Raw genomic sequence first — 19447 nt, forward strand, 5'->3', positions numbered from 1 at the left:
CAACAAAAATGGGTCACAACTCCTGCAGCTCTGTCGCACGTTGAGTATGTACATAGACAGTGGTAGGCTTCAAGGGGACTCCTATGGTAGGTACACCTATAGCTCATCTCTTGGCAGGAGTACTGTCGACTACTTTATCATTGACCTCAACCCAGAGTCTCTCAGAGCGTTCACAGTCAGCCCACTGACCTCAACCCAGAGTCTCTCAGAGCGTTCACAGTCAGCCCACTGACCTCAACCCAGAGTCTCTCAGAGCGTTCACAGTCAGCCCACTGACCTCAACCCAGAGTCTCTCAGAGCGTTCACAGTCAGCCAACTGACCTCAACCCAGAGTCTCTCAGAGCGTTCACAGTCAGCCCACTGACCTCAACCCAGAGTCTCTCAGAGCGTTCACAGTCAGCCCACTGACCTCAACCCAGAGTCTCTCAGAGCGTTCACAGTCAGCCCACTGACCTCAACCCAGAGTCTCTCAGAGCGTTCACAGTCAGCCCACTGACCTCAACCCAGAGTCTCTCAGAGCGTTCACAGTCAGCCCACTGACCTCAACCCAGAGTCTCTCAGAGCGTTCACAGTCAGCCCACTGACCTCAACCCAGAGTCTCTCAGAGCGTTCACAGTCAGCCCACTGACACCCCTATCAGACCAGAAACCTGTCCAACCAAAAACATAGAGACCCGGAAAACCTGAGTCTACGTCTTCACTATGGTGAATCACTAAAACAATACAGAAATACACTACGGAAAAAGAAGGAACAGCAACTCAATGTAATTGAAGAATCCATAGACTCTAAACACTTCTGGGAAAATTGGAAAACACTAAACAAACAACAACACAAATAATTATTTATCCAAAATGGAGATGTCTGGGTAAACCATTTCTCCAATCTTTTTGGCTCTATAACAAAGAATCAAGAGCAAAAACATATACATGATCAAATACAGATCTTAGAATCAACTATTAAAGACCACCAGAACCCACTGGATTCTCCAATTACATTGAATGAGTTACAGGACAAAATAAAAACCCTCCAACCCAAAAAGGCCTGTGGTGTTGATGGTATCCTTAATGAAATGATGAAATATACTAACCACAAATTCCAATTGGCTATAATTAAACTCTTTAACATCATCCTTAGCTCTGGCATCTTCCCCAATATATGGAACCAAGGACTGATCAACCCAATCCACAAAAGTGGAGACAAATTTGACCCCAATAACTACCGTGGGATATGTGTCAACAGCAACCTTGGGAAAATCCTCTGCATTATCATTAACAGCAGACTCGTACATTTCCTCAATGAAAACAATGTACTGAGCAAATGTCAAATTGGCTTTTTACCAAATGACCATCCAACAGACCATGTATTCACCCTGCACACCCTAATTGACAACCAAACAAACCAAAACAAAGGCAAAGTCTTCTCATGCTTTGTTGATTTTTAAAAAAAGCCTTCAACTCAATTTGCCATGAGAGCCTGCTATACAAACAAGTGGTGTTGGGAGTAACACATACGACTTTATAAATCCATGTACACAAACAATAAGTGTGTGGTCAACATATATATCAACGAATTGGCACGGGCACTAGAACAGTCTGCAGCACCGGGCCTCACCCTACTAGAATCCGAAGTCAAATGTCTACTATTTGCTGATGATCTGATGCTTCTGTCACAGACCAAGGAGGGCCTACAGCAGCACCTTGATATTCTGCACAGATTCAGCCAGACCTGGGCCCTGACAGTAAATCTCAGTAAGACCAAAATAATGGTGTTCCAAAAAAGGCCCAGTCACCAGGACCACAAATACAAATTCCGTCTAGACACCATTTGCCCAAGAGCACACAAAAAACTACACAAACCTTGGCCTAAACATCAGCGCCACAGGTAACTTCCACAAAGCTGTGAACGATCTGCGAGTCAAGGCAAGGGCATTATATGCCATCAAAAGGAACATAAAATTCAACATACCGATTAAGATCTGGCTAAAAATACTTGAATCAGTCATAGAGCTCATTGCCCTTTACGGTTGTGAGGTCTGGGGTCCGCTCACCAACCAAGACTTCACAAAATGGGACAAACACCAAATTGAGACTACATGGAGAATTCTGCAAAAATATCCTCCGTGTACAACGTAGAACACCAAACTATGCATGCAGAGCAGAATTAGGCCGATACCCACTAATTATCACCTAAAAGGAAGCGATTCCCAAACCTTCCATAACAAAGCCATCACCTACAGAGAGATTAACCTGGAGAAGAGTCCCCTAAGCAAGCTGGTCCTGGGGCTCTGTTCACAAACACAAAACACCCCACAGAGCCCCAGGACAGCAGCACAATTAGACCCAAGCAAATCATGAGAAAACAAAAAGAGAATTACTTGACACATTGGAAAGAATTTACAAAAAAACAGAGCAAACTAGAATGCTATTTGGCCCTAAACAGAGAGTACACAGTGGCAGAATACCTGACCACTGTGACTGACCCAAACTTAAGGAAAGCTTTGACTATGTACAGACTCAGTGAGCATAGCCTTGCTATTGAGAAAGGCCGCCATAGGCAGACATGGCTCTCAAGAGAAGACAGGCTATGTGCACACTGCCCACAAATTAGGTGGAAACTGAGCTGCACTTCCTAACCTCCTGCCCAATGTATGACCATATTAGAGACACATATTTCCCTCAGATTAGAAAAAACAAACCCCATTTTGATAAACTCCCATATGTACTGGGTGAAATATCACAGCAGCAAGATTTGTGACCTGTTGCCACAAGAAAAGGGCAACCAGTGAAGAACAAACACCATTGTAAATACAACCCATATTTATGCTTATTTATTTTCCCTTTTGTACATTAACCATTTGTAAATCGTTACAACACTGTATATGTATAATATGACATTTATTATTTATTTTGTGGTCCTTCTGTAGCTCAGTTGGTAGAGCATGGCGCTTGTAACGCCAGGGTAGTGGGTTCGATCCCCGGGACCACCCATACATAGAATGTATGCACACATGACTGTAAGTCGCTTTGGATAAAAGCGTCTGCTAAATGGCATATATTATTATTATTATTATATATTATTTATTGTTTTGAAACTTCTGTATGTGTAATGTTTACTGTTAATTTTGATTGTTTATTTCACTTTTGTATATTATCTACCTCACTTGCTTTGGCAATGTTAACACATTTCCCATGCCAATAAAGCCCCTTGAATTGTATTTTGAGAGAGAGAAGAAGAGAAAGAAGAGAGATAAGAGAGAGAAAGAAGAGAAAGAAGAGAAAGAAGATGAGAAAGAGAAAGGAGAAAGAAGAGAAAGAAGAGAAAGGAGAGAAGAGAGAGAAAGAGAGAAAGAGAGAGAGAGAGAGAGAGAGAGAGAGAGAGAGAGAGAGAGAGAGAGAGAGAGAGAGAGAGAGAGAGAGAGAGAGAGAGAGAGAGAGAGAGAGAGAGAGAGAGAGAGAGAGAGAGAGAGAGAGAGAGAGAGAGAGAGAGAGAGAGAGAGAGAGAGAAATCTAACTGTGTAGCAGTCCAATTATCAGTCTTATTCAGCATTTGTGAATCTTTCATATGTATGGCTTCAAACTAAAACACACAAACACCAATTTGCTGAGTCATTGATAGTGCTGGCATAAACCTACATGAAATTAGCAGGATTAACAGAATGAATAGGTGGCTCATTAGGCAGAAAGAACCCTGTGTTTCCTGGCAGATTAGTGTGTGTGCGTGTGTGTGTGTGTGTGCTCAAACGACAGACTGAGGAAGAAATGAAGTGAAAGAGATGGAGGAAAACCAGAGGTATAGATTGAGAGGAGATGTTAAAGAGAAATAGCCAGGGAGGTAGATGGCAGAGGGGGAGAATAGAGAAGCAGATATGGTAGATTGTCCAGTCATGGATAACGTCCTGAGAGGAATGACTGGAATGCGCGGCTGTTTCTTCAGAGAAAATACCTTAAAAATGTCAATTAAAACGCAGAGCACCAAAAAGACGTCTCCCGTTTAATAGCCGGGCAACGTCACACATTTCATTTTAACATCCGTTTCTCAAAAGTAATCTTTTACGAGGTTACCATGAATTGTTCACAAGGTTTAATGTTCGATTTGTTACATAAAATAATTCCGTAAATTATACCAATCATCAATTGTTATCACCAGTAAGAAACTGCTAGCCATTGGCTGCTTACTGCGGAGTACTGCTAGCTAACTGGCAAGCACAGAAACAGTCAACAACTTCAGGAGTAAAGAACCCTAGGAATTGGCCGATCGCCCCCTAGTGGCGAAAGTAACAACTGACCAAAACACACAGTCAAAGAGGAGAATAATTAGTGAGATTAGAGATTTTTTTTTGAGAGAGCCATACTAAGATAAAAGAAATGTGACACAATGTGTAAATGATAACATATTAGCGCAGAAAATAAAGAAATTGATTTGCATTAAGGAATTGGAGCGGGAGGGAGCCTAGTGGTTAAAGCTTTGGGCTAGTAACCGAAAGGTTGCAAGATCAAATCCCCGAGCTGACATGGTACAAATCTGTTGTTCTGCCCCTGAACAAGGAAGTTAACCCACTGTTTCTAGAACTTCATTGAAAATAAGAATTAGTTAAATAAAGGTAAAAAAAAAAAAATAATAATAATATATATATATATATATATATTTTTTTTATGTATAAAAAAGAATTGACGCCTGGCTCAAATAGAAGTCTGTCTCAAATAGAAGTATGTCTCATATAGAAGCCTGGCTCAAATAGAAGTATGTCTCAATTAGAATCCTGTCTCATATAGAAGCCTGGCTCAAATAGAAGTATGTCTCAATTAGAATCCTGGCTCAAATAGAAGCCTGGCTCAAATAGAAGCCTGGCTCAAATAGAAGCCTGGCTCAAATAGAAGCCTGGCTCAAATAGAAGCCTGGCTCAAATAGAAGCCTGGCTCAAATAGAAGCCTGTCTCAATTAGAATCCTGGCTCAAATAGAAGCCTGTCTCAATTAGAATCCTGGCTCAAATAGAAGCCTGTCTCAATTAGAATCCTGGCTCAAATAGAAGCCTGGCTCAAATAGAAGCCTGTCTCAATTAGAATCCTGGCTCAAATAGAAGCCTGTCTCAATTAGAATCCTGGCTCAAATAGAAGCCTGGCTCAAATAGAAGCCTGGCTCAAATAGAATCCTGGCTCAAATAGAAGCCTGTCTCAATTAGAATCCTGGCTCAAATAGAAGCCTGGCTCAAATAGAAGCCTGGCTCAAATAGAAGCCTGGCTCAAATAAGCGCATGTCATGTTCTGTGTTTTAAGCAAATACATTCCAGGGATATTAATTTAAATTTTATGGTCGTGAAAATTGTAGAGAAACAATCATTTGCCCACTGGAACAAGGTCAACATGGGAAGATGGACAACTGCTCCCCCAGATAGATGAATACGTGCGCGGGCAGGTACGCACGCAGGACAAACCTCGTCAGACCTCCGTGACTCCAGTGAATTACAGCCAATCTGTTCTCCCTCCATGGGGCTAATCGTCCAATCATATCATTTGTGTTCCCTTCTGAGCCCGCTGGCATAATGAAGAAAAATCACCACACATCCAGCAGGTCCACACACACACACACACACACACACACACACACACACACACACACACACACACACACACACACACACACACACACACACACACACACACACACACACACACACACACACACACACACACACACACACACACACACACACACACACACACACACACACACACACACACACACACACACACACACACAGCTGATAGATTATGGAGGTTTGGATGTGTGTGCATATAGCCGTGTGTGTGTGTGTGTGAGTGTGTGTGTCAAATTAAGAGTAATGGCTAGAGATGAATTTACTGTGTGCGTTCACGTGTGTCTGTGTGTGTGTGTGTGTGTGTGTGTGTTAGTGGCAAATTAAGAGTAATGACTGTCTATGAATCACTGTACACGTCCCCAATCGTCGCTGTATCAGGCAACTCCATTCATGGAGGACAGGAACCGTATGTGAGCATACTCTCTTTCTCTCTGCAGGTGTGTGCTCATGTGTTTCTGTGTGTATGTGATGGTGGCTGGTTCTCTACATATGCATGTGTGTGTGTTGGTGTTATATGGACTGATGGCTCCTCAAGTCCATCAGTTGTATAAAGTGCTGACTCACTGAAATGCGTCTGCAGTGAGAAGAGATGCATCCGATGCGGTTGACCTCTGTGTGTTTACGGTGTGACACTTTTACCAGACAGACAGATTTATGGTGGACGGAAGGGATCCCTCACACACACACTCACACACACACTCACCCAGGGCCTGCGAGGTGAAGGCAGCCATGGCACTCTGTAGTCTATCTGGCCTGATGGCCTGAACCAACAGCACCTGCAAGGAGAAAGAGGGAGAGGAGAGGGGAGACGTGAGAAGAGGAGATGGGAGGAGAGGGGAGACGAGAGGAGAGGGGAGAAGAGGAGAGGGGAGAAGAGGAGAGGAGACGAGAGGGGAGACGAGAGGAGAGGAGAGGGGAGGAGAGGAGAGGGGAGAAGAGGAGAGAAGAGGAGAGGGGAGAAGAGGAGAGGGGAGAAGAGAAGAGGGGAGAAGATGAGAGGAGAGGGGAGAAGAGGAGAGGGGAGAAGAGGAGAGGAGAGGGGAGAAGAGGAGAGGGGAGGAGAGACGGGAGGGGAGACGGGAGGAGAGGAGGGGGAGAAGAGGAGAGGGGAGAGGGGAGAAGAGGAGAGGGGATAAGAGGAGAGGAGATGAGAGGAGAGGGGAGACGGGAGGAGAGGGGAGAAGAGGAGAGGGGAGAAGAGAGGAGAGGGGAGACGGGAGGAGAGGGGAGATGGGAGGAGAGGAGAGGGGAGATGGGAGGAGAGGAGAGGGGAGAAGAGGAGAGAAGAGGAGAGGAGAGACGGGAGGAGAGGAGGGGGAGAAAAGGAGAGGGAGAAGAGGAGAGGGGAGACGTGAGCAGAGGGGAGACGTGAGGAGAGGAGGGGGGAGAAGAGGAGGGGAGGGGGGAGAAGAGGAGAGGGGAAAAGAGGAGAGGGGAGACGGGAGGAGAGGAGGAAGAGGAGAGGAGACGGGAGAAGAGGAGAGGGGAGAAGAGGAGATGGGAGAAGAGGGGAGACATGAGAAGAGGGGAAAATGAAGAGGGAGTAGGAAATGCCTCAATCTGGGAGCACTGTAAAGAGAGCTTATCCTGTAAATAACTAAACATAAAGGCCAATTAATTATGTATCAGTGTGAAACAAGGATTTACTCATGTTAATCAGTGATTGACACCTAACCTGCTGGAACGGTTTGATCTTCTTGGCGATGGAGGGCGGGACTTCCTGTTCACAGTTGGAGCTCCGTGAGAAGGAGAGCCAGAGATCCGAGTCACTCAGACACAGAGACTGGTACAGGCCTGGGAATGTACTCTACATCAGAAGAGTGGAGAAAAGAGGGATGGAATGAAAGGACAAAGCTAAAAAGCCAAAGAGAATCTCCTTGCACAGTGTGAATGTATGTATACAAACCTTGAACATGGTAAACTCAGCAAAAAAAGAAACGTCCCCCTTTTCAGGACCCTGTCTTTCAAAAATAATTAGTAAAAATCCAAATAACTTCACAGATCTTCGTTGTAAAAGGTTTAAACACTGTGCCTCATGCTTGTTCTATTAATGAACACGCACCTGTGGAACGGTCATTAAGACACTAACAGCTCACAGACTGGCAGTTAAGGTCACAGTTAGGAAAACTTAGGACACTAAAGAGGCCTTTCTACTGACTCTGAAAAACACCAAAAGAAAGATGCCCAGGGTCCCTGCTCATCTGCGTGAACATGCCTTAGGCATGCTGCAAGGAGGCATGAGGACTGCAGATGTGGCCAGGGCAATAAGTTGCAATGTCCGTACTGTGAGACGCCCAAGACAGCGCTGCAGGGAGACAGGACGGACAGCTGATCGTCCTCGCAGTGGCTGACCACGTGTAACACCACGTGCACAGGATCGGTGCATCTGAACATCACACCTGCGGGACAGGTACAGGATGGCAACAACAACTGCCCGAGTTACACCAGGAACACGCAATGCCTCCAGCAGTGCTCAGACTGTCCGCAATAGGCTGAGAGAGGCTGGACTGAGGGCTTGGAGGTCTGTTGTAAGGCAGGTCCTCACCGGCAACAACATTGCCTATGGGCACAAACCCACCGTCGCTGGACCAGACAGGACTGGCAGAAAGTGCTCTTCACTGACGAGTTGCGGTTTTGTCTCACCAGGGTTGATGGTCGGATTCGCGTTTATCATCGAAGGAATGAGAGTTACACCGAGGCCTGTACCCTGGAGTGAGATTGATTTGGAGGTGCAGGGTCTGTCATGGTCTGGGGCGGTGTGTCACAGCATCATCGCAGTGAACTTGTTGTCATTGCAGGCAATCTAAACGCTGTGCGTTACAGGGAAGACATCCTCCTCCCTCATGTGTTAACCTTCCTGCAGGCTCATCCTGACATGACCCTCCAGCATGACAATGCCACCAGCCATACTGCTAATTCTGTGCATGATTTCCTGCAAGACAGGAATGTCAGTGTTCTGCCATGGCCAGCGAAGAGCCCGGATCTCAATCACACTGAGCACGTCTGGGACCTGTTGGTTCGGTGGGTGAGGGATAGGGACATTCCCCCCAGAAATGTCTGGGAACTTGCAGGTGCCTTGATGGAAGAGTGGGGTAACACCTCACAGCAACAACTGGCACATCTGGTACAGTCCATGAGGAGGAGATGCACTGCAGTACTTAATGCAGCTGGTGGCCACACCAGACACTGACTGTTACTTCTGATTTTGACCCCCCTTTGTTCAGGGACACATTATTCCATTTCTGTTAGTCACATGTCTGTAGGACTTGTTCAGTTTATGTCTCAGTTGTTGAATCTTGTTATGTTCATACAAATACTTACACAAATTTGTTTTCTGAAAATAAACGCAGTTGACAGTGAGAGGACGTTTCTTTTTTTTTGAATTTATATACACTGACTATACAAAACATTAAGAACACTTTCCATGACAGACTGACCAGGTGAATCCAGGTGAAAGCTATGACCACTTATTAACATTACTTGTTAAATCCTCTTCAATCACTGTAGATGAAGGGGAGGAGACAGGTTAAAGAAGGAGTTTTAAGCTTTGAGACAATTGAGACATGGATTGTGTATGTGTGTCATTCAGAGGGTCAATGGGCAAGACAAAATATTTAAGTGCCTTTGAACGGGGTATGGTAGTAGGTGCCAGGTGCACCGGTTTATGCCAAGAACTGCAAAGCTGCTGGGTTTTTCACGCTCAACAGTTTCCCGTGTGTATGAAGAATGGTCCACCACCCAAAGGACATCCAGTCAACTTGACACAACTGTGGGAAGGATTGGAGTCAACATGGGCCAGCATCCCTGTGGAACACTTTCAACACCTTGTAGAGTCCATGCCCCGACGAATTGAGAATGTTCTGAGGGAAAGGGGGGTGCAACTCAATATTAAAAAAGGTGTTTTGTACACTCAGTGTACGAACCTAGAACATTTATACGAACCTTGAACATGGCTACAGCTCCAAGTCTCTCTTGATCGATCCAGGAAGGAATCTGCTCCTGCAAAGATTTCTGGGTATCCTGTAGGTGGAAAACTAGAAGATCAGTTCAACTGTGATAAGAGAGATGAGGTGAATGAGACAGAGTGTGTTTGGGACACACACACGGTTGTACGTACCGCCTTTCTCACCATATCCCCTACTACAAGGCCAGTGAAGGCATCCCACTCCTGTCGTGGAAGCAGAGAGACAACAGCATTAGGATTAATAGGAGATGATGTCAGATGGACAGGACTTCCTGACTGAAGAGGAAAAGCCTATATCTGATAATGATCATGTTATGAATGGTTATAATTTACATTCTCTTGGAAGAGGTCTGGATGCATCCCTCTGACAAAGTGCATGGCAAACATCAGCTGGTCAGCCTGCAGAGTAAGTACAGAGAGAGAGGGGGAGGGAGGGGGAGAGAGAGAAAGAAGAGTCAGAGAGAGAGAGAGAGAGAGAGAGAGAGAGAGAGAGAGGAGTCAGAGAGAGAGGTGTCAGAGAGAGAGAGAGAGAAAGAGAGAGGGAGGGAGGGGGGAGAGAGTAAGAGAAACAAGAGTCAGAGACAGAGGGTGGGGGAGAGCGACAGAGACGAGTCAGAGAGAGAGAGAGAGGTCAGAGAGAGAGAGAGAGACAGGTCAGAGAGAGAGAGAGACAGGTCAGAGAGAGAGAGAGGTCAGAGAGTGAGAGAGAGAGACAGGTCAGAGAGAGAGAGAGAGAGACAGGTCAGAGAGAGAGAGAGGTCAGAGAGTGAGAGAGGTCAGAGAGCGAGAGAGAGAGAGGTCAGAGAGAGAGACAGGTCAGAGAGAGAGAGAGAGACAGGTCAGAGAGAGAGACAGGTCAGAGAGAGAGAGAGAGACAGGTCAGAGAGAGAGAGAGACAGGTCAGAGAGAGAGAGGTCAGAGAGTGAGAGAGGTCAGAGAGCGAGAGAGAGACAGGTGAGAGAGAGAGACAGGTCAGAGAGAGAGAGAGAGAGAGGTCAGAGAGAGAGGAGTCAGAGACAGGTCAGAGAGAGAGGAGTCAGAGAGAGAGAGGAGTCAGAGAGAGAGAGGAGTCAGAGAGAGAGACCGGTCATGAGCAAATGAGCGCTTGAAAATTTTCAGCATGTTTTTACAAAAAGATAGATTTTGAGTTAGAGAAACTTAGACTTTTCCCCAGACAACAGTCCAGCACAACAACACTCCCTCAACCAGACCCAGACAACAACACCCCCTCAACCAGACCCAGACAACAACACCCCCTCAAACAGACCCAGACAACAGTCCAGCACAACAACACCCCCTCAACCAGACGCAGACAACACCCCCCTCAACTAGACCCAGACAACAACACCCCCTCAACTAGACCCAGACAACAACACCCCTCAACTAGACCCAGACAACAACACCCCTCAACTAGACCCAGACAACAGTCCAGCACAACAACACCCCCTCAACCAGACACAGACAACAACACCCCTCAACCAGACCCAGACAACAACACCCCCTCAACTAGACCCAGACAACAACACCCCTCAACCAGACCCAGACAACAACACCCCCTCAACTAGACCCAGACAACAGTCCAGCACAACAACACCCCTCAACCAGACCCAGACAACAACACCCCTCAACCAGACCCAGACAACAACACCCCTTCAACTAGACCCAGACAACAGTCCAGCACAACAACACCCCTCAACCAGACCCAGACAACAGTCCAGCACAACACCCCCCCCAACTAGACCCAGACAACAACACCCCTCAACCAGACCGAGACAACAGTCCAGCACAACACCCCCTCAACTAGACCCAGACAACAACACCCCCTCAACCAGACCCAGACAACAGTCCAGCACAACAACACCCCCTCAACCAGACCCAGACAACAACACCCCCTCAACCAGACCCAGACAACAACACCCCTTCAACTAGACCCAGACAACAGTCCAGCACAACAACACCCCTCAACCAGACCCAGACAACAACACCCCCTCAACCAGACCCAGACAACAACACCCCCTCAACCAGACCCAGACAACAACACCCCCTCAACCAGACCCAGACAACAGTCCAGCACAACACCCCCAACTAGACCCAGACAACAACACCCCCTCAACCAGACCGAGACAACAGTCCAGCACAACACCCCCTCAACTAGACCCAGACAACAACACCCCCTCAACCAGACCCAGACAATAGTCCAGCACAACACCACCCCCTCAACCAGACCCAGACAACAACACCCCTCAACCAGACCCAGACAACAGTCCAGCACAACACCCCCCCAACTAAACCCAGACAACAACACCCCCTCAACCAGACCCAGACAACACCACCCCCTCAACCAGACCCAGACAACAGTCCAGCACAACACCCCCAACTAGACCCAGACAACAACACCCCTCAACCAGACCAAGACAACAGTCCAGCACAACACCCCCCAACTAGACCCAGACAACACCACCCCCTCAACCAGACCCAGACAACACCACCCCTCAACCAGACCCAGACAACAACACCCCCTCAACTAGACCCAGACAACAACACCCCTCAACTAGACCCAGACAACAACACACCCTCAACCAGACCTAGACAACAGTCCAGCACAACAACACCCCCTCAACCAGACCCAGACAACACCCCCACCCCCAACCAGACCCAGACAACACCCCCACCCCCAACCAGACCCAGACAACACCCCCCCAACCAGACCCAGACAACACCCCCCCCAACCAGACCCAGACAGACAACAGCCCCCCAACCAGACCCAGACAACACCCTCCAACCAGACCCAGACAACAACATCCCCACAACTGGACCCAGACAACAGTCCAGCACAACAACACCCCCTCAAATAGACCCAGACAACAGTCCAGCACAACAACACACCCTCAAACTAGACCCAGACAACAATACCCCCCACACTAGACCCAGACAACAACACCCCCTCAACCAGACAACACCACCCCCTCAACCAGACCCAGACAACAATACCCCCTCAACTAGACCCAGACAACAATACCCCCTCAACCAGACCCAGACAACACCACCCCCTCAACCAGACCCAGACAACAATACCCCCTCAACCAGACCCAGACAACAGTCAAGCACAACACCCCCCAACTAGACCCAGACAACACCACCCCCCAACCAGACCCAGAAAACAACACCCTGACAACAACACAACCTCAACCAGACCTAGACAACAGCACCCCCTCAACTACACCCAGACAACAGTCCAGCACAACAACACCCCCTCAACTAGACCCAGACAACAGCCCAGCACATCAACACCCCATCAACTAGACCCAGACAACAACACCCCTCAACCAGACCCAGACAACAGCACCCCCCCCCCCCCCCAACCAGACCCGGACAACAACAACAACCCCTCAACTAGACCCAAAAATGCCAGGACAAACAACACCCCCGCAACCAGACGACAACACCCCCTCAACCAGACCCAGACAACAACACCCCCTCAACCATCCCCAGGCAACAACACCCCAACAACCGCAACAGTCCAGCACAACCAGACCCAGCCAAACCAGACCCAGCACAACACACCCCCACAACCAGACCCAGCACAACACACCCCCACAACCAGACCCAGCACAACAACACCCCCACAACCAGACCCAGCACGACAACACCCCCACAACCAGACCCAGCACAACACACCCCCACAACCAGACCCAGCACAACAACACCCCCACAACCAGACCCAGCACAACAACACCCCAAACACAACCAGACCCAGCACAACACACCCCCACAACCAGACCCAGCACAACAACACCCCCACAACCAGACCCAGCACAACAACACCACCCCAACTAGACCTGGAGAGCTGGAGGGTGAGAGAGACACGTGGTGAGACAACTTCAACAGGAGAAAGAGCAGGAGCAGAAGGAGGAGGCCCAGAGGCAGGATAAGGTGAGAGCAATAGAGGAGAAGGTGAGAAAGATGATGTGTGACAGAACAACCCATGAGAGAGCTGGCCACCCCCACATAGAGGCCAGCAGAACAGCCCACAGGCCCAAATGAGCTGAGAGCACAGCAGGACAGGGTGGCCCCCGCACTCAAGGGAGTGATTGAAAAAACTTCTTCCACTTTCCCCAACTCATGAGTGGTTATTTTCACCCTGCTACCACCGAAAATACTTCCACCCTGCCACCATACAGCAAATTAATGCACGCATTTCCTGTGACTGTGCCTCAAAACCTAACATCTATCCACCACTCCACCCTGGACAGTCTTTTATTACCAGGCCCAGACCTATAGAAGGCAGCAGTGCCCACCTTCGAATAGCTGAATGCTGGTGACACTGTCTGTGATTTATTTAGAATTCAAGGAACACTTAACCAGCATGGCTACCACAGCATTCTGCAGCGATACCCCATCCCATCTGGTTTGGGCCTATCATTTGTTTTTCAACAGGACAATGACCCAACAAACCTCCAGGCTGTGTAAGGGCTATTTTACCAAGAAGGAGAGTGATGGAGTGTTGCATCAGATGACCTGGCCTCCACAATCACCCGACCTCAACCTAATTGAGATGGTTTGGGATGAGTCGGACCGCAGAATGAAGGAAAAGCAGCCAACAAGTGCTCAGCATATGTGGGAACTCCTTCAAGACTGATGGGAAAGCATTCCAGGTGAAGTTGGTTGAGAGAATGCCAAGAGTGTGCAAAGCTGTCATCAAGGCAAAAGGGTGGCTATTTGAAGAATCTCAAATATAAAATATATTTGTATTTGTTTAAAACCTTTTTGGTTACTACATGATTCCATGTGTTATTTCATTGTTTTAATGTATTTGCTATTATTCTACAATGTAGAAAAAGGTAAAAAGATAGAAAGAATCCTTGAATGAGTAGGTGTTGTAAAACTTTTGACCGGTAGTGTAGCTCATCCCTGAGCAGTAGTACTGTAGACTACTTCATCACTGACCTCAACCCAGAGTCTCTCAGAGTGTTCACAGTCAGCCCACTGACCTCAACCCAGAGTCTCTCAGAGTGTTCACAGTCAGCCCACTGACCTCAACCCAGAGTCTCTCAGAGTGTTCACAGTCAGCCCACTGACCTCAACCCAGAGTCTCTCAGAGTGTTCACAGTTAGCCCACTGACCTCAACCCAGAGTCTCAGAGTGTTCCCAGCCTCAGAGTGTTCTGCCCACTGACCTCAACCCAGAGTCTCTCAGAGTGTTCACAGTCAGCCCACTGACCTCAACCCAGAGTCTCTCAGAGTGTTCACAGTCAGCCCACTGACCTCAACTCCAGAGTCTCTCAGAGTGTTCAAAGTCCAGAGTCTCTCAGAGTGTTCAAAGTCAGCCCACTGACCTCAAGTCCCAGAGTCTGACCTCAGAGTCTCTCAGAGTGTTCAGTCAGCCCACTCAACCCAGACTCTCAACCCCACTGACCTCAACCCAGAGTCTCTCAGAGTGTTCAAAGTCAGCCCACTGACCTCAACCCAGAGTCTCTCAGAGTGTTCAAAGTCAGCCCACTGACCTCAACCCAGAGTCTCTCAGAGTGTTCAAAGTCAGCCCACTGACCTCAACCCAGAGTCTCTCAGAGTGTTCAAAGTCAGCCCACTGACCTCAACCCAGAGTCTCTCAGAGTGTTCACAGTCAGCCCACTGACCTCAACCCAGAGTCTCTCAGAGTTCAGAGAGTCTCTCAGAGTGTTCAAGTTAGCCCACTCAGCCCACTGACCTCAACCCAGAGTCTCTCAGAGTGCCCACTGACCTCAACCCAGAGTCAGCCCAGACCTCAACCCAGAGTCTCTCAGAGTGTTCAAAGTCAGCCCACTGACCTCAACCCAGAGTCTCTCAGAGTGTTCACAGTCAGCCCACTGACCTCAACCCAGAGTCTCTCAGAGTGTTCACAGCCCACTGACCTCAACCCAGAGTCTCCACAGTCAGCCCACTGACCTCAACCCAGAGTCTGACCTCAACCCAGAGTCTCTCAGAGTGTTCAAAGTCAGCCCACTGACCTCAACCCAGAGTCTCTCAGAGTGTTCACAGTGACCTCAACCCAGAGTCTCTCAGAGTGTTCAAGTCAGCCCACTGACCTCAACCCAGAGTCTCCAGAGTGTTCTGCCCACTGACCTCAACCCAGAGTCTCTCAGAGTGTTCACAGTTAGCCCACTGACCTCAACCCAGAGTCTCTCAGAGTGTTCACAGTCAGCCCACTGACCTCAACCCAGAGTCTCTCAGAGTGTTCACAGTCAGCCCACTGACCTCAACCCAGAGTCTCTCAGTGTTCACAGTCAGCCCACTGACCTCAACCCAGAGTCTCTCAGAGTGTTCACAGTCAGCCCACTGACCTCAACCCAGAGTCTCTCAGAGTGTTCACAGTCAGCCCACTGACACCCCTATCAGACCACAGAAACATCACCATCTAATTCAACGGAGCAATAATAAACCACGAGGCATCAAGGCTGAACAAACTGTATACTCCCCCCTAACCCCTAACCCCTAACCCTATAGATCAGTGGACACCAACCTTTTCTGAGTAAAAATGCTGAGATCTACCACTGATTTTTTTATTAACATGGCTTAAAAAACGTAATCCTATGCAACATTAACCAATTAAAAACAGTTCTGTAGCAATGAGGTTTGTGCTGTAAACTATAGGCCCAATACATTATCACCACATATTGGCTTTGCTTGAATTTACCTGCCAATGCATTGCTGTTCAGGCCATTTCGAAATTTGAACTAGGCTGTATGATCACACCAGTAATAGATCCGTTGTTGTATTACTTGTGAGGCACAGCTGAGTGAGCATATATTTAAATCATTAGCTTTTTATTTTACTGGGTGCCTCCATCTGATGGTCAGTCTCAGCAGAGGGAGAGAGCAGCAGATTGAGGGTCAGTCTCAGCGGAGGGAGAGAGCAGCAGATTGATGGTCAGTCTCAGCGGAGGGAGAGAGCAGCAGATTGAGGGTCAGTCTCAGCGGAGGGAGAGAGCAGCAGATTGAGGGTCAGTCTCAGCGGAGGGAGAGAGCAGCAGATTGAGGGTCAGTCTCAGCGGAGGGAGAGAGCAGCAGATTGATGGTCAGTCTCAGCGGAGGGAGAGAGCAGCAGATTGATGGTCAGTCTCAGCGGAGGGAGAGAGCAGCAGATTGATGGTCAGTCTCAGCGGAGAGAGAGAGCAGCAGATTGAGGGTCAGTCTCAGCGGAGAGAGAGAGCAGCAGATTGAGGGTCAGTCTCAGCGGAGGGAGAGAGCAGCAGATTGATGGTCAGTCTCAGCGGAGGGAGAGAGCAGCAGATTGAGGGTCAGTCTCAGCGGAGGGAGAGAGCAGCAGATTGAGGGTCAGTCTCAGCGGAGGGAGAGAGCAGCAGACTGAGGGTCAGTCTCTCAACATCCTTCCTCTCTCCCTTTCCTCCACTGACTCTGACCAAAAAGGGAAACCGTCTTCCAGCTGATGACGAAACTCGAGTCGCACCGCATCATTTCTGCCTCATGCACAAATTCATGTTGTTACTCCTATGAACAGAGAGTGAAATATTCTATGGTATTAAAACCCAAACCACTAATAATAATAATAACAACACAAGCCTATAGACACCATTTCCACCTCATTCATTACTGCTGCAGTGCTTGTTGTAGCGCTGAGTGGAAATAGGAAGAACGCTCATTTTATGTCTTCTAAAAGTGTTGAATACAAAGTGTTGACAGGGCTGAGTAAGAACTGAAACATGAACTCATAAAAACAGCAGCTCTTTGCTGTATTCGTTGACAGTCTCTCTCTAGTCAGGGTTTTAAATGTTTTGAAATCTCACAGTATCAACTTTGCCGTAGCTTTCTTTCATGCCTGCTACATTACTGCAGACTCAGTCATCTGAGCAATCTTGATTGGCCAGTGGTGACATAGTGCACTTCATTTCCTCTCCAGGCCCACCGGGAAGGTAGAGTTTGTGAATTCAGACACATGAAATGGCAACAGTTTGCCTATCTGGATTCAGGGCAGCTGAATTGGCTGCACCTACCACCAACAGTTTGCCTATCTGGCGTGCAGGAAAGCTGAATTGGCTGCACCTACCACCAACAGTTTGCCTATCTGGCGTGCAGGGTAGCTGAATTGGCTGCACCTACCACCAACAGTATGCCTATCTGGCGTGCAGGAAAGCTGAATTGGCTGCACCTACCACCAACAGTTTGCCTATCTGGCGTGCAGGGCAGCTGAATTGGCTGCACCTACCACCAACAGTATGCCTATCTGGCGTGCAGGAAAGCTGAATTGGCTGCACCTACCACCAACAGTTTGCCTATCTGGCGTGCAGGAAAGCTGAATTGGCTGCACCTACCACCAACAGTATGCCTATCTGGCGTGCAGGAAAGCTGAATTGGCTGCACCTACCACCAACAGTATGCCTATCTGGCGTGCAGGAAAGCTGAATTGGCTGCACCTACCACCAACAGTTTGCCTATCTGGCGTGCAGGGCAGCTGAATTGGCTGCACCTACCACCAACAGTATGCCTATCTGGCGTGCAGGGCAGCTGAATTGGCTGCACCTACCACCAACAGTATGCCTATCTGGCGTGCAGGAAAGCTGAATTGGCTGCACCTACCACCAACAGTATGCCTATCTGGCGTGCAGGGCAGCTGAATTGGCTGCACCACCAACAGCCCCAGTCAAAAAAATAAAAATAAGAATACAAGGCGTTATCGTTAGTTTTTTTTTAACAGAAATGTTAGACAATCGACCAGAAATGTCTTGGAGATCGACAAGTCAATCGCGATCGACCGGTTGGTGACCACTGCTATAGATGGATGCAGGGTGTAGAAACCTACCCCAAAAATTTGAGCAACAACAAATACAATCCCTCCTAGATAACGTTCTGAACCAAATGTTTTCCTGCAATAGTGAACGTGTAAAGTTAGCAGTAGGAAGCCTGAACAATATATTTGACCTATCAGCTAACATCACATTTAAATTCCGGCAGACAACCTAAGACAACTAAAAATAATGAGAAATGGTTCGATGAAGAATGCAAAAACATAAAGAAAGTAATTGAGAAACCTATCGAACCAGAAACACAGAGAACCAGAAAATATGAACTTACACCTTCACCATGGTGAATCACTAAAACAATACAGAAATACACTAAGAAAGAAGAAGATACAGCATGACAGAAAACAGCTCATTGTGATTCAAGAATCCATAGAATCTAATCACTTCTGGTAAGAAAACAACAACACAAAGAGCTATCTATCCAAAAAATAACCAAAAGAAAAAACATGTTTACTGAACAAAAATATAAACTAAACATAGAAATTGTTGGTCCCGTGTTTCATAAGCAGAAATAAAAGATCCCAAAAATGTTCCATACGTTGTGCACATCCTTGTTAGTGAGCATTTATTACTCATTTGCCAAGATAATCCAAACCCCTGACAGGTGTGGCATATCAAGAAGCTGAATAAACAGCATTGCTCATTATACAGGTGCACCTTGTGCTGGGCACAATAAAAGGCTAATCTTAAATGTTCAGTTTTGTCACACAACACAATGACACAGATGTCTCAATTTTTAGGGAGCGCACAATTGGCATGCTGAATGCAAGAATGTCCACCAGAACTGTTGTCAAGAGAATTGAATGTTCTTTTCTCTACCACAAGCTGCCTCCAACATTGTTTTAAGGAATTTGGCAGAACCTCCAATGGGCCTCACAACTGCAGACTAGCTGTAACCACGCCAGCCCAGGACCTCACATCCAGCCCAGGACCTCACATCCAGCCCAGGACCTCACATCCAGCCCAGGACCTCACATCCAGCCCAGGACCTCACATCCAGCCCAGGACCTCACATCCAGCCCAGGACCTCACATCCAGCCCAGGACCTCACATCCAGCCCAGGACCTCACATCCAGCCCAGGACCTCACA

General features: G+C 47.8%; 1 protein-coding gene across 1 annotated transcript in view; it reads right to left on the reverse strand.

Moving 5' to 3' along the window:
* The window catches only part of LOC124004954 (cytoplasmic dynein 2 heavy chain 1-like), a 176945-nt gene that overhangs the window by 92427 nt on the left and 65071 nt on the right, over positions 1-19447 (reverse strand). The window contains exons 16-20 of the mRNA XM_046313758.1: positions 9895-9960; positions 9715-9765; positions 9540-9617; positions 7273-7404; positions 6301-6373 (exon numbers count right to left, since the gene is read on the reverse strand). Coding sequence (XP_046169714.1) covers positions 6301-6373; positions 7273-7404; positions 9540-9617; positions 9715-9765; positions 9895-9960 — 400 coding nt within the window. The remainder of the gene's footprint in view (positions 1-6300; positions 6374-7272; positions 7405-9539; positions 9618-9714; positions 9766-9894; positions 9961-19447) is intronic.

The sequence above is a fragment of the Oncorhynchus gorbuscha genome, linkage group LG19 (assembly GCF_021184085.1).
Source record: "Oncorhynchus gorbuscha isolate QuinsamMale2020 ecotype Even-year linkage group LG19, OgorEven_v1.0, whole genome shotgun sequence".
In the NCBI taxonomy this organism is placed as follows: domain Eukaryota; kingdom Metazoa; phylum Chordata; class Actinopteri; order Salmoniformes; family Salmonidae; genus Oncorhynchus; species Oncorhynchus gorbuscha.